This window comes from Pseudorca crassidens, chromosome 17 (genome assembly GCF_039906515.1).
Source record: "Pseudorca crassidens isolate mPseCra1 chromosome 17, mPseCra1.hap1, whole genome shotgun sequence".
Lineage (NCBI taxonomy): Eukaryota > Metazoa > Chordata > Mammalia > Artiodactyla > Delphinidae > Pseudorca > Pseudorca crassidens.
Genome location: NC_090312.1, coordinates 3,144,821 through 3,159,673, shown reverse-complemented (window position 1 = coordinate 3,159,673; position 14,853 = coordinate 3,144,821). Strand labels below are relative to the sequence as shown.

Here is a 14,853-nt window from a genome sequence, read left to right as displayed (position 1 = left end):
CCGGGTGGGCTAACTCGCTTCTTCGCTGGCTTCCTTGCGGAGGAAACAGGAGGAATTGAGCGCCGGGCTCAGTGGGGCTCTGGGCAAACCTGGCTGCCCCCCTGAGCAGGCTGGGGAGGGCACCAGGGGGCTGCTTAGGTTGAGGGCGGGCTGCAGAGGGCTGGGCTGTTTCTCTGGGGGTGGATGGGGGTGCGGTGGGCTCCCCATCCCCGCGAGGGAAGGGCCCTGGACCCCCTTTCCAGCCCACAGCAGGCAGTGCGGAGACGCGCCAGAGACCCGGGAAGCCTCCAGGCTGTCGCTCCGGTCCCCCACCCTCCCAGCTGCAGGGCCTGGGCTCTGGTGCCTCTGACCCCTCCCCGCTATCTCTGAGCTGGCCCCGCCTGCCCCTGCTGCCCCCGTCAGCTCTGGCTGCCAGCAGTTACAGGGCCCTGGGGACTGTCCTGCCCCTGCGGGCCCCAGAGCCCGGCCCAGCAGGGGAGGGGGGCTCTCCTGCCCTCTTCCCGGGACCAGGATGCCCGCCGTGACCACAGACTTGTGCCCCAGCCCCCCTGCTCAGCTGCCGGGGCTGCCCTGGGAGACGGGATCCTTCCGGGGCTGCCCCTGCCTGAGCCCCCGCCTCCCGGGCAGGCGGGTGGTTCCAGGGCCTTTGACGTGGGGAGGGCGGGAGGCCCGGAGGCTGGGAGGGAGGCCAGGCCGGGGATAAAGCTGGGCTGGGGGCCGGCCTCTGCGGACTCCAGGACTGAGGACGGAGGGTGAGTGTCCGCGGGCTCGTGGCAGGCTCGGGTGGGGTGGGGACCGGGAAGTGGGCAGACCCCAAGAGAGGGCGGGGCCCGGGGGTCCCCAGGCCTTCCTGTTCATGCTCGCAGCTCAGCTGGGAGCCTCAGTGGTTTCCTCCGTCAAATGGGGCGAGGGGTCCTTTTCCTTCCAGAGCCCAGACTGGCCCACGTGGGAATGTACACCCTCCTCCCAGGCTCTGTGACGTTGTGCAGCCCGGGCCTCCGGGTTCTGGTGCCCTGTGCCTCGGGGTACAGGGGGAGGGTGACCAGCGGTCCTGGTCACACGGTCAGAGGTGGGACGGGGTCACAGTGCAGAGAAGGGACTCAGGCCCCGCCGGGGTCCAGCCTGGTTCTTCTGCCCCTTGGGTAGTGACCAAGCCTCCTCTGCACCCGTGTCCTGGTGTTAAACGAGGGTCATGATGCAGTGACCACACGGGTGATCACGTATCATCACGTTGGGGAGTGAAAGGAGGAGGTGCTGTGAATAACCACTCCTCGCCAGCTGGCGTGAAGGGAGCCAGGGCCACCTGGCCAGCAGGTGCCCTTGGAGGTGCTGCGGGGGCTGGAGAGGGCCCAGCCCCCAGGCAGTCTGTGGTTCGTGTGGCCATCAAAGCAGATTCGGAGTTTGAGCCTCACAGCAACCTGTCGTACAAAATGAATCCGTGGAGCTTCCAGGGACGCAGAAGCCCGGCCGATGAACAGAGGACTCACCATCTGTTTGACCCTAACAGTCTTTAGGCTGTGTCAGAAAGCAGGTTCTCGCAGGTGGTAACTGCCGCCATTAATATTTATTGTTAGTAAGTGGTAGCTTAGATTGTCATCCATTGTTGTCTTGGGTTTTAATAACCCCCTGAGGGGGTTGGAAGTATCCCGCTTTCTAGGTCGAAGCAAGAGGCGCTGGGCTCTGAGCTGAGGGCCGGGAGCCTGGTGGCGGATGCTTGTGGCTGGGCCTCCTGGCATCCGTTCCCGCTGCTCTGAAGGCCTGGTCTGTATTAACACTCCCCCGGGCCCGGGCTCTGAATGGATGACGTTTGCATTGATTCATTGGGGGGAAGAGAAGGAACCCTGGGCTTCGAACCGGAAAACCGGGTTTCGGTGGCTCTGCTCCGCCTCTCTGTCTGGCTTCCGTGTGGAACGGGGCTCATAAGTCTTTGGCCTCTGATGGGGGTGTGTGTAGCAGTGAGGGTGACGGAGACAGCGGGGGTGGAAGGGGTCCTGCGCTGGCGAGCAGTGCTGGACGGGGCACGCTGTTCTCGCGGAGCGCACGGGGAGTCTGATGTGTCCCTGCTCGGGGGCCCCTGCCGTGGGTGTGGGTCCTGAGTCTCTGCCCAGAAGCCCCCTCCTCAGAGAGGCCTCCACGTCTACCCCCTTACCCCCCAGTCAATGTCCTTTCTGTCGACCTCAATCCACCGCCTGGTTGTGTGTCCCCCCACCGACCCCCACCCTGCCCTGAGGGTAGGGTCGTGAGGGTTCACTTACCCCTGACCCCCAGTGCCCACACGGATGCTGGGTAGGTACACATAGGAATGAAAACCCAGGCCTGGAGGGCACCGAGGGCTTCCTGGAGGAGGAGGGCACCTTCACCCCGTCTTGTGGGTGAGGAGTGTCTGGGGGCATTTTGGGTCCCAGAAAGAAAAGGGAGATTGGAGGCATGAATCCTATAGCCCCCTCCTTCCCTCCGCCTACTGAGGGTAGAGGGGCAGGGCTGAAAATTCAGAACTTAGTTTCCTAGGCTATAGGGAGCCGTGGATGCTGTGTGGGCAGCAGCAGGGTGGCGCCACCATACCATCTCCAGCCCCAGGCCAGGCTTCGCTGTGGCGACCACTCACTGGGGGTGGGGGTGGGGGTGGGGGAATGACATGGGGCCTTGATCCCGGGTCTAGTCTGGGGCTGGAGACCTCATCAAACCTGTGTTGAGCCTCCCTCTGAGATAAGAACACACGTGTCTCTGGCTACCCACCCTGGTGGGGAGGGTGGGCCAGCTGGTTGGATGGAGGTGGAAGAGAGAGAAGGGAGGGGTGGGGGGCTGGAGGTCCCTGCGATTCCCCTCCCCTGATGGGGGGCAGGGTGGGCGGGCCTCCTTTGAGGACAGCTCTGTGTCCCGAGTTTGGGTCTCAGGTGGGGTCCTGAGCTGCCTGGGGGTGCTGGGGTGGAAGGGGCATAGCAGCACGGGGGAGGGACCCGGGGAGGCAAGGCCCTGACATGGGGGATGGGGTCAAGGGCTCTGCGTCCAGCCTTGGAGGAGGCGGAGGCGGGTGGCCATGCTGAGACTGGAGGAGGGGGCGGTGTCTGCGCTCCGGGGTGAGGGTACCACAGGCAGTGCTGACGGCCGGGCTGTGGTGGTGCTCCGTGCCAGCCCCTGTCAGGCAGTTGCGGTCGTTTCCCTCTTTGCAGATGAGGAAACTGAGAAACAGAGAGTAACCACGGAGGTCACCTGGTCAGTAAAGATTCTTGGAGGAGATGGTGTTTGATCTGGAGCTGGGGGAGGGGTGCTGCAGGGGAACCCGGCGTGGTCCCAGGGAAAGAGGCTTGCGGTCAAGTGCCTGGAATTCCATGGGGGCGATGCTCCCCCTGCAGGAGCCAGGGGAGGGGAGGCTGGGCCGCTGGCAGGTGTGGCCCAGGTGGGACCTGGGTAGCCCAGCGACAGGTGGCGCTGCGAAAATGCTCCGTTCTAACCCTGTGAGTGACAGCGCGGGAAGCTGAGGCACAGGGTGGAGGGAGGTCTCTGCGAGGAACCCAAGGGGCTTGGCTCCAGGGGCGAGGTGACCCCTGGCTCAGTAATGCTGCCTGCATGGGGGGCACCTCCACCCCCTCCTGGGGCAGCCGCAGTGTTGTAATTAGCCGGCCCGCGCATGCCCGTGGGAGGTGGCTTCTCAGGGTGGGGGTGGGTGGAGGGCGGTCAGCAGTCCCGTTTGGGGGTGGGCCGGCGTTATGCCTGTTCCGGTGACTTCTTCCCCTGTGTCCCCCAAGCTTAGCCCAGCACCCGGCACTGGAAGATGCTCAATGAACATTCGTAAGTTGGATGAATGAATGAATGAACGAACGGACGCTGGCTCCTCTGTCCCCCTTGGAGGGAGTCCTGAGCTCTGGGCGGGGAGCAGGGGAGGCCGCAGGGAGGACCCCGGTGGCAGAATGGGCTCAGAGCCAGTGCTGAGGCCTGGGTAGGGGGGAGTGTGGGAGTGGGGCGTCTTGGGCAGTGATGGGTGGACAGTGGAGCTTCAAGCAGAGGCAGGCAGCCCCAGGGGTGCAGTCCCCCACGTACCTGGACACCTGCGTGAGCTGCGGCCAGTGTGTCCCTGTGTGATGTCACAGGCGGCCTGGCCAGCAGTAGCCACACCTTCCAAGCCATCTGTGCCCCCAGCTGTAAGCCCCCGGCAGGAAGCTGGGTCTGGGAGGGAGGGGTGCTGTCTCTGACACCCAGGCGGGGGACCTCCCCCCAGCGGGGTGGAGGAAGGGGCACCTGCAGGGCACCTGGCAGTCCTGCTTTCCCTGTTGCACCTCAGTTTCCTCGTCTGAGCGGCTGCATGGTGGCCACAGAGGCCCCGTTTTCCAGCCGTCAGTGCCTGTCCCTTTGTCCCCTCGACACCCCAGCAAGGCAAGGCTTGTCATACCTTTTGGTGAGGAGCCGGGGCTCCGAGGGGCAGGTGGTCACAGACAGCTTTGGGTTCAACCCCAGACCCACGAGCCCAGAGCCACGAGCCCAGAGCTCTGCAGGCAGATCGGCCCTTGCCCTCCTGTCACTCCTCTGCTCAGTCCCCCTCCTCTGGCCCTACTCCTTTCCTCTCGTGCCAGGTCCCTTCAGGGGAGTGTCCAGGCCCAGCAGGGTGTGGCCAGGCCAGCTGAGGCCAAGGCGGGGAGGCCCAAGCCCTCGCCAGGACTGGGGCAAGGGCAGCCTGCAGAGTGGTAGCAGGCAGCCTTCACCACGTGGGTGCTGGCCAGGTGGGTACCATCGAGGCCAGGGATGCTTAGCGTGGGCCTGGCGGGCTTGGCGTGCCCATGGGGTTCAGGAGACCCAGGGTGCCTGATGGCAGCCAGGGTGGAGCACAGCGGCCTTGGCCACACTCACGACTGACCACGGAGGTGGCAGTTCTGGCTCCTGGGTCTGCAATGGAGCTGCGGCCGGCCCGGTCAGTGCTGGCGGCTGATGGCACGTGCGGGGGGGCCACTTGGGTTGGCAAGTGGGTACCACGCCCCACGAGGCACCATCAAAGCCACGGTGTGGTGAGGGCGGCCCATGCAGCGCCCGGGGGCAGTGGTGGAGCTCCAGGGAGTGTGTTCGCAGCCCTCTTCCCCATCTCCAGATCCCGGAGGGTAGAACAGGTGCCTTCCCTGGGTGGAAACTCAAGCCTGCTCCCAACAGCTCTGCTTCCAGGTCACAGCCTGGGCGCCCCATGACCGGCTTGGAGCGGGCCCCATCGGAAGGTGTCTTCGCTTCCTGGCAGTGTCACCATTTATACAGGAGGCCTCAAGCCCCAGAGAGAGCAAGCATTGGCCCCGGGTTACATAGGGAGTCAGGGCAGCTGGTCAAGCCCTGATGATGAGGTTCCAGACACGAGGAGCATGCCTGTTCCCCTCGCCGGCCAGCTCCTCCAGGAAGCCTTCCCTGACCACCTGATCCTCCAGTTCTGCCCTTCACAGTGCCTGCTGTGCTGGCTTATTCGGCCCCAAAACTTTCCTGCCGCTGGTCCCCATCCCAGCAGGGGGCACTGAGGAGGCCCTGGAGGGAGGGATTCATAACTCGGGGAGCTGCCCGAGGGTGGAAGGTGCTGCCCAGGAGCAGTGAGCACCCTGTCACCGGAGGTGTGCAGGCTGGCGATCAGATGGCGTAGTGACCTTTGAGTTTCCTCTGGACTTCAGGGGCTCGGATCCTGTGATGGGTTCTGGATGGCTTCCGGATCTGGACCTCTGCCCAGAACGTTGGGTCACTTGTTCCTTCCACAACAAGTACGGAGCCCTCCTGGTGCCAGGCCTTGTGCTGGAGGTGGGTGGAGTGGACAGCCTCTGAACCCCTCCTCCTTCAGGACACACCTACCCTGGGGCCAGGACTCTCTGCTCCGAAGGGTGTGTGGCTGCAGGGAGGTGGGGTGGGTGGGAGAGGAGGCGGTGGAGCTTGGTCAGCGATAGGGCTGGACCCTTGGTGCCACGGGTCCAGAGGCAGGAGGGTTCTGGGAAGGTTTCTTGGGGGATCAGCATGGACTCGGCCTGTGGGGTCTCCCCTCCCGGCCCCCGAGCAGCGTGTGGACTTGGGCTCATCTGGGAGGGTTCCAGGAACGGCTCCTGCCTTGATAAAAATAGATTTCTCTGAAGGGCTTGGGACTGTGCCAGCTGCAGCAGGTGCCCCAGGCGAGGGTGGACAGGTTTGCAGCCTCGGCAGCACGGTGGGCTCTGGGTCCTGGGTGCAGTGGCACAGAGCTTGGTGGGACCTCTCACCTTGCACGGACGAGGATGCAGTGTGGGGCGGCAGAAGCAGCTTGCCCAGGGCTCCTCTCTCCCAGAGGGCCAGGGTCAGGATGAGCAGGGTCTCTGGGGCCCAGCAAAACGGTCCAGCTTTGGTTCTTCTGTTTCCTTGGGCAAAGCCCCTCGAACCCTCTGAGCTGCTGTTGTATTAATACAGTGTGGCCAGTGTGTCTTGTTCATGGGATGCAGTGTCCAGCATGGTGTCTGAGGGGACAGACTCTCAGAAAGTGGTCCAGGTGGGAGAGTGGTGGGGCCCTGAGCTCCCACAGCTGGCCTTTAGGAAGAGGCTGCTGGAAGTGGGGACCTAAGAGCACTGGACTGGGAGTTCTGGCCCGAGCCCACCTTGGTTCCGGGTGGAGGAGCCCTTGCTGTGAGCCGGTGGGCAGGCCACCTGGCTAGGCTGGGAGGGGCTCCGGCGGGCCTTCCTGCCCCGTACACAGCTGTCCTATCCTCACCTCCTCTGCCTGCTTGCCCGGCTGAGGGTGGGAAGAGTGCGGGTCCCGGCATGGCTGACACTCTCTGGGTATGTGTGTGGGGAGAGCCTGGGAGGGGGCCGTGCTCTGGGCTGGGCCCCTGGCCAGTTCCTCCCACCCCGCCCCTGCGGTGCTGACCGATGATTGCAGGGGCCAGGCTGGCTGTCTGGGAGCTGGGCTCAGAGCCGGGTTCCCAGCGAGGCAAGGCCTCTGGGGACCCTGTGTGCTGGGGGCTCTCCCCACCCTGCTCCACCCCCTTCCGAGGGCCTCCGCCGGGGCCGGGGCAGGTACAGGGTTGACTGCGGCGCCAGGCTGCACTCTCGGGGCTCACAGGCTGGGGAGCATTCGTGTTCCTGACATGGTGCTTCCAGGAGGTGAAGCCAGGACCCTGCTGGGCGGGGCAGGCCCAGACCCAGGGAGGGCTTCCCATCACAGAGGGCCTTCTGGGGAGGGGGCGTCTGCACTGAGCATTGGAGGATGAGCCGGGATGTGGAGACCGCTCCCTGTGTGTCCGGGTGCTTCGGTTTCCTCACCTGCCTACGCGGGGGGGGGGGGGGGGCGGGGGGGGCGGGGTGCCAGCGCCCGCCCAGGGGTGTGGTGAGGATTCAGTGAGGGACAGCAGCGTCTGGCAGGAGCTGCCAGGGCCACGAAGGGGGCACACAGTGGAGGGGCCCCCGGGTCTGAGGCTGGAGCAGGAGGGCTTCAGGGCCAGACCAGGTGGTGGGCCACCATCCTGTGGGTGTCACCCTCGGGAACCCACCTGGTCCACAGGCACCCTCCTTCCCATTTGCAACGTAGGGAGCTCGCCCTCTGGGCCTTGGCCTGTGCTGCGGTCCCGCCAGGAGCCTGGCTCCATGCTGAGCTCCTCACGACCTGGCGCCGCCCCCTCTCCGCAGAGCGAATCCTTCCTTGGAGAAGGAAGGCCATGGGGAGCCCCAGAGGGTTCAGGAGGGCAACGAGCCCGGCGGGAGGAAGGCGGGGTGCGCGAGCAGCGCCCCCGCCCTTGCGTTTCCCTTTCCTCCGCGGCGTTTCCTCTCCCGGCTCGGCCCTCCGCCGCCCCTTTGTTTGCCCCTGCGCGGGGCCGGGTCGTGGTTATATTTAGGCGGCAGGTGTGGGAGCCACTACAAGCCGGGTCGCTCGCCGGTCACCGGCCACGCCGCCCACGTGATGCCTGGGCGCTATAAATAGCCCCCCGGCAGCCTGGCCGCGGAGCATCCGTGGGGAGGCCGGCGCGCCCCGCGCACTGGGTCTCACCCACCGCGTCCTGGCCCTGCCCGGCCTCGCGCGAATGGAGGCGGTGGAGGCGGGACGCCTGCGCGCCGGTGAGCCGGGGCGCGCTAGGGCGGGGGCCCTGCCGGGAGGACCCCAGCCCCGCCCCGGGGAGGGGGCCGTATCCCTCGGAACCAGCCTCCCCCGCCCGTCTTCCCCCCCCCCCCCCCCCCGCCCGTCTCCCCCCGCCCCCTCGCCCTGCTGCTCGAACACCGCGGGACAGGATGCCTGCGCCCACGGCGCCAGCCCACTGGTCCCAGCCCCGCCCACGGTGCTCCCATAACCCCCCCTCTCCTTAGCTCTCCTGGGACCCCACTGAGCCGTGGTCCTCCAGCCTCCCCCCAATATCATACAGGGTCCGGGGTGCAGAGAGGCTGGCGCTCTCTGAAGCCCTCTGCAAACTCCAGCTTCTCAACCAGCTGTGCCACCGGGAGTGAGCCTCCTGGACTTGAGATTGAGAACGCCCGCGGGGAGCACTTCCCGGGGCCTGGCTTGGTCAGGGCCCAGAGAAGGCCCTCCAGCTCTCCCTGGCTGGTTTATTCATCTGCAAACAGGGGCCAGGATGGGGCCTCCTCTAACGGGCCTGGAAATAGCAGAGGGCTCAGAGCCGGCCCGGGTGGAGGCCGCTGGGGTCCCAGCCCAGCAGTGACGTGGGGCCGGTGGTAGGAAGGCCAGAGGGAGGGGCCTTGGGCTCCCAGAAGGGCTCCCGCATCATGGGGGGTGGCGGCCAGGAGCAGTGGCTGGTGGACTTGGGTCAGCCCTGCCTGGGGGCCTGCTCAGTGACCTCACCGAGGGGGTGTGGTTAGGAGGGAGGGCCCCTCCCTGGGGGGAGGCCACAGGCCTGGTTGAGCCGCAGGCCTGGCTGCCTGGGGCAGGAAAGGGGGCTTTCACTGCTTTGCTCTCACCTGGGGGTGTGGGCCCTAGACATGGAGGAGACAAGTGGGGTGTGTGGCTAGAGCCCGACCCGGCCTGGGCAGTGATCTTGGTTCAACCTTGGCCCAGACCCTGACCCCATTCTAGCTAGGGCCGGGCCCCCTGACCCCTGCCGACGGGTGACCCTTGAGGCTCACGTGGGCAGCAGTGTGGTGTGGCTCTGGGCCCTCAGCTCTGAGGGCCGTCCAGGGACACTGGCAGAAGAGCCAGGCCATGTGCCCTTGCCCCCGGGGTCTCCCCAGGTGTCCAGCAGCTATGCGCGGTGAGGTGGCGGGTCAGGCCCTTGGAGAGGCCTGTAGTCCTGTGGCTTCCTGGTAAACACGCACGCACACAGGAACAGCCCGCAGCCCAGGAGGGGCAGGTGTTTGTGTGCTGCTCAGGGCGCCCGCGGCTGGCTCCTTCCTTGCCTGTACTGGGAGCGAAGCTTGCTCTGGGGGGGTGCGGGATCCCTTCTCCCTGTCTTTTGCCCCCTCCCCGGGGATGCCCGCATAACCCTCCTAGACAAGGCACGGAGCAGAGTGTGAGCCTGGGAGCGGCGCTGGAGGCCCTCCACCGCGTCTGGGTCCCAGCTGTGGGCCCTGTCTGCACCCAGGTTGAGGTTCCAGGGGCCCAGCCGGCCTGGTGGGCAGCTGGGGAACGGGGTGCTGGGCGGGGCAGAGGTAAGAGTTGTCTGCCGCGGGGGATGGAGGACCTGCCGGGTGAGCAGGTGGGATTGGGCCAAGCCCCGTGGCCAGGGGCGTCTGCTGACCACTGGGTTGTGCCGGAGGGACCTTGACAGCATCTCGTTTGGCCCCTCACTGTACAGATGGGGAAACTGAGGCCAGTGATGTGCCCAAGTCCTCCCAGCCCGTCTGTGCGGGTGGGAGTGAGGCTGGCTGGGTGCTCCTGCTGAGGCCCCTGGCCCTGGCCCTTTGGGGCCTAGAGAGTGAGAGACAGGCATGAGGTGCTTGATGGCCATCTCTGTGGCCCAGCAGCATCCCTCCTTGAGGCCCTGTCACAGCGGGACCCCACTCCTGGCCACCTGCACTGTTACCATCTTGGCAAGCACGGTGGCCGATCCTGGCCATTTGGCCCCTGTGGTCTGTCCCTGCTTCTCCGAGCTGCTGGAGGGCAGAGCCGCTTGTTTACCTCTGGTGCGTGGCCAGCCCTGTGGGCGAGTGGTGGACGGTGGCCCAGGGCAGAGGCTGACCAGAGCCGGAGGTTTCCCTGGGGAGCCCTTGAGAGATGCGTAAGGTGGTGCATGGCTGTGAGTGAGGCTGCCACACCCTCAGCCCACTGTGCTCTGGCGCCTTGGCCTCTGCACCTGAGCCCCTTTCCCGGAGGACTGGCTGGCCCAGAGCAGTGTGGGCTTGGAAATGCCACAGAGGCCGGCGTTCTGCAGAGGAGAGGGTGACTGTCCCGGGGTGGGGGTGGACATCCTGGGGTGCCCGGGCTCAGGGGATGGGGGCTGGGCCTCTGTTACCACAGACTGCCCTGAAATCCGTGTGTCGGGGTTCAGCACGCTCCCGGGGGAGGGGTGTGTCCCTCCCTCCGTCCCTCTCTGCCCTGTCCTGGTGGCTGTCCTGTCACCTCAGGGCCCTGGGTCAGCCCTAGCAGGAGCCGTCCTTCCTTGTGCTCCCAGATGGGGAAACCAAGGCCCAGGGAGGGTGGCTCGCTCGGCACGGCCTTGTAGCAGGGCCCGGGAGAAGCACTGGCCGGGACCCCTCCTGGGAGGTGGGGCGCCCGGGGACCCCTTCCCTTTTCATTTCTTCTTCTCCCCTCCTCCCCAGACGCTGCCTGCCGCTGACCAGCCCGGGATTTATGGAGAGAGCCTCAGAGGGCCACTCTGAGCGCCGCTGCGGCCAGCATTGCTGCCGCGCCTGCTGCTGAGACCCCACGCCTCCGGCCCTCACCATTGCCCTCGCCCGCCCATGGCCCCCGCCGCCCGGCCCGGGGCCGGCTCTGCCGCCTGAGCCCCCTGCCCCCTTCCAGGACTCGCCGTACCCCGATGGGGTAACGTGACGGAGGCCCCGTGTCACAGCCGCCTGCTCCCACCCCAAGGCCGCCCCGTTGGTTCAGTTCGAGTTCATTCTTCCTTTGGTCCTTGGGGGTTTGGGGCCTTTGAGTGAAGGCGGCCGTCGACCTGTCCATGGATGCAGACGGGGCGTCCCCAGCGACAGGACAGCGCTGGCCACGGCCGCAGCGGCCGGACTCACTTTGGGCTTTTTAAAGATTTCTTTGCTGACTGTTTTTGGTTGTCGTTATTTTTGCTTTTGCCCCCTTGTAATTATCCAGCTCCGAGAGACAGGAGCTTGGACTGGTCCGTTTTACTTCCGGGGGGCTCTTTCGTTCCTTTCGTTTTTTAAAGATTTGGGTTTTCTTTTTTAATTATCCACCCGTTAATCCGGGCAGCATCCTCCCCCCTCCCAAGTATTTGCACAATATTTGTGCGCGGTGTTGGGGGGCAGGTTTTTAAAGAAGCATTTTCTCTCTCTTGGACAAGCACAGGGATCTCGTTCTCCTTGGGTTCTGGGGGGCTGCTGGGGCCTTCTCCCACCCGCGTCCCCGACCCTGCCTGCAGCCCCGTCCCGGGCGCCGCCCCGCCTTCGGGGTGCAGCCATGGCGCGGATGAACCGGCCGGCCCCCGTGGAGGTCAGCTACAAGAACATGCGCTTCCTCATCACGCACAACCCCACCAACGCCACCCTCAGCAGCTTCATCGCGGTGAGTGTCCAGCACGCCCGGCCGCGCAGCCGGGGGCCTCCCGAGGGCCGCAGGGTGAGACGCAAAGCTGTCGGCCCAGGGACTGCGCTTGGGAGCGGAGCTGCCAGCCTGGTTACAGGGTCCCCGGGGGGCACCCGAGGGTGTCCTTCCCGCAGAGCTGGTGTGAGGACTGCGGGGGTATCCGCTGGGCCCAGTGGGGCCTGCAGGGTGGGCAGCGGGAGTGCACGCTGCACGAACAGAGGCAGGTTCTGAGGCAGGAGGAGAAACGGGCCTCGCCTCCTTGGGACGTCACCTGTGGCCGGCGCAGTCCCGAGCCTTTGCTGGCTGTTTGGCCTCTGTGCGGAGGCTGAGCGAAGGAGGAGGGAAGGTCCCCCACGTGAGGACTGGCTGCTTCAACAGCCTGGACACAGGTGGTCGCAGGGCACGAAGGCCAGCTGCACGGCCAGCCCAGGCCACAGGAAGCCCACCTGTGGGGGAGTGGTGGGTGGGGAGTGGCGGTGGGGGAGTCCTTGGGTTGGAACAGGCCGGCTGCGGGCTTCAGGCCACAGATATCTGTGTGAGGAGGGGCTGGGCGGGAGTCTGAGGTGGCCCCGGGAGAGAGTGACCGCCGGACCCTGGGAGCCAGCAGGTTGAGGTGTGCGCTGCTCGTGGCCGCAGCAGATGGGGCCAGGTGTGTCTGCAGAGCCTGCGGCTCTCCACCTGGCCCCTGCGGGAGACTGGCCTCTGTAGTGCCCCTTCCTGTTTGCAGAGCCTGTGGCTGTGTGCAGGGCCTTTGTGGCCTCAGACCTCCAGCCATCCCCTCTGCAACATGAGATAAGCTCCCTTGAGCTCTTGTCATGGTTGAACAGGGGCCTGGGCACGAGGGGACTTCAGCAACTCTGTAGAGAGAGGCAGTGGGCACCCTGCCACTGGGGGACCTGGACCCTGGATGTTGAGGTGGGACCCTGTAGGGGAGGGCTGCCCCCCGTATAGCCTGTGATTAGGGTCAGGGCTGGGTGTGACCAGGATTAGGGCTCAGTGTGTGTTGGAGGGTCAGGACTCAGTGTGGGAGCAGGGTCAGAGCTCAGTCTGTCACTAGAGGCAGGGCTCAGTGTGTGACCGGGGGCAGCGCTCAGTCTGTGATGAGGGTCAGGGCCCAGCCCTGGGCTGGGTGGAAGCACCCTTGGCTGCAGGCACAGAGGGATCTGAGGTACCCCTTTGGCCTCAGAGCCCTGCACCACCGCCCCCTGCTCCCCGCATTCTCAGAATAGCTCTGTGCTGTCCTCACTGGGTCCAGTGTCCCCGTCGCATGATGAGCAAGGTCCAGCAGCTGGTTCCTCACTGCTCCTAAAATAGCTGCTGGGAGCAGGTCGGGGTGGGTGCAGCCCCGGCACGTGGACCCCGTGGAGTGGAGCCCTCCGCCCCAGCGTATAAATATCCCTACGCCTGGCTGTGACCTTCTCCCTGGCAGCCCGGGGCTTTCCCGCTGGTGTGCAGGGCCTGGCTCCCTCCTGGCTGCCATCTGGGCAGGCGCCTGCCCTCCCCGCCCCGAGGCCTGCCCCGCCGAGACTCTGAAAGCCCCGGTTCGGGGTCTGGCTGTGCCCCTTGACTGGACTTGTCCCTGCAACCCTGGCTGGGAGGGCTGCCCAGCGCAGGGACCGTGCAGGGGCTCATGTGTGGGCTGGTGGTGTCCTGTCCCTGCCTGGGGACCCAGGATCTTTGCCTGGAAATTGCTGATGTGATCTGGGGCCCTGAGCACCCGAGAGGAGGGAGGTAGTGCTAGGAAGCTGGCTCCTGGCTGGGTAGCCACGATGGCAAGGAGGGTCGGTGGGGACACCCTCCCTGCTGCTGGGTGGGCCCAGGGACAGTTGCCCCAGGAGCATCAGGAAAGACTGTCCCACCCTCGGCAAGTCACTGAGCCTGAAAGTCAGTGAGCCACTGGTGATTCACGCTGGGTGTCACCTTTCTGCCCAGTCAGGGGGTCCCCAGCCCTGAGCCCCGCAGTCCCGGCTCAGCCCTGCCTTCCTTCCCCTGCCAGGACCTGAAGAAGTACGGGGCCACCACCGTGGTGCGTGTGTGCGAAGTGACCTACGACAAGGCCCCGCTGGAGAAGGACGGCATCACCGTCGTGGTGAGGCTGCCGCGTGGGGCGGGGCTGCAGGGGGCTGGGGTGCCGCACCAGGAAGCAGGCACACGTGGCCTCTCTGCGTGCACCCTGCTGCGCCCCCCTCGCCGTGTTCGTGCCCGGGCCTCACCTCTAAGGGTCTGGGCTGCCTCAGGGGCGCACCTCTGTCTCCCTGCCTGGCGTTCGGGGCCCTGTCGCCAGGCAGTGGGTGCCTCCGGGAGGGTGGGCTGGGGGCACCTAGCGGGCCCCTGGGGAGGCTCTACCGAGGCGGTGGGGAGGGACCCTGGGGGCTGTTTCCTTGGTCCCCGGTGCTGGGGACCTGCGTCTAGGCGGCAGGCCCTGTGGGATGGGCCACGGGTTTCCCGGTGCCTCGACCAGAGCCCTGGGGCCAGCCCTCTGGGGAGGACGCCGAGCCAGGCGACCGTGGTGAGAGTGGTGGCAGGGTCGGAGCCTCAGGGTCCGACGGGCGTGCCTGAGTCCCGCCTCTGCCCCTTCCCCGCTGAGTGACCCCAGATTCCTCACCTGTAGAGCGTGGGTGCTTGAAAGGCACCAGGTGGACGTGGTAAAGCGACCCGTGGCACAGGGAGCCCGCAGCCTTTCACATCCCTCTCACTGCAGCAGGAAGGATCTGAGTTAGACTTACAGCCTCCAGGCAGACCGGTTTCCTCCAGGGGTTGCTGAATCTGGAGTCTGGCAACAGGATTAGGTGACCCGGGGCCTAGCCTTGGTGGGCACATGTGGATGCACTCAACGGCACTAAGTCTGCTCCACTGGGACTTAAGTGCTTCCATTCTCACTGGGCCCGGCCTGCTCTGTACAGCTGTGCTGGGGGCTGGGGACACAGACAGGCACATGTCACCATGTTTGTGGGCCAGACCCCTTGGGCCTCCTGACCCAGAACCTCTCAGGCTGGGTGAGGGTCAGGCTTTGACCCCAGAATCGCAGTGTGGGCTGATGGGGAGGGGGGTAGGGCTCCCGGGGCTCCTTGAAGAAAAGAGCAGGGTGTTCCGGGGAGGCTTCCTGGAGGAGAGGGCAGCTGAGGGAGCGGAGAGGATGAAGAGGAGCCTCGCAGTGGGGAGCTCCCTGGCCCTGTGCCCTGGCCCTCACCTCGTGGGCTCCCGACATCCTCTGTGCTTCC

At 65.9% G+C, this 14,853-nt stretch overlaps 1 protein-coding gene across 3 annotated transcripts in view; it reads left to right on the top strand.

The window, feature by feature from the left end:
- PTP4A3 (protein tyrosine phosphatase 4A3) overlaps nucleotides 1–14,853 on the top strand; it is a 34,125-nt gene that overhangs the window by 16,387 nt on the left and 2,885 nt on the right. Inside the window, exons 1-3 of one of the 3 annotated variants that reach the window (XM_067712767.1) lie at nucleotides 732–752; nucleotides 10,678–11,611; nucleotides 13,629–13,721. In XM_067712767.1, the coding sequence (XP_067568868.1) occupies nucleotides 11,507–11,611; nucleotides 13,629–13,721 (198 nt within the window). In that variant the 5' untranslated portion in view covers nucleotides 732–752; nucleotides 10,678–11,506. Of the gene's footprint in view, nucleotides 1–731; nucleotides 753–7,875; nucleotides 8,029–10,677; nucleotides 11,612–13,628; nucleotides 13,722–14,853 lie in introns of those variants that run through there. The other 2 variants (XM_067712765.1, XM_067712766.1) reach the window with 2 other exon arrangements.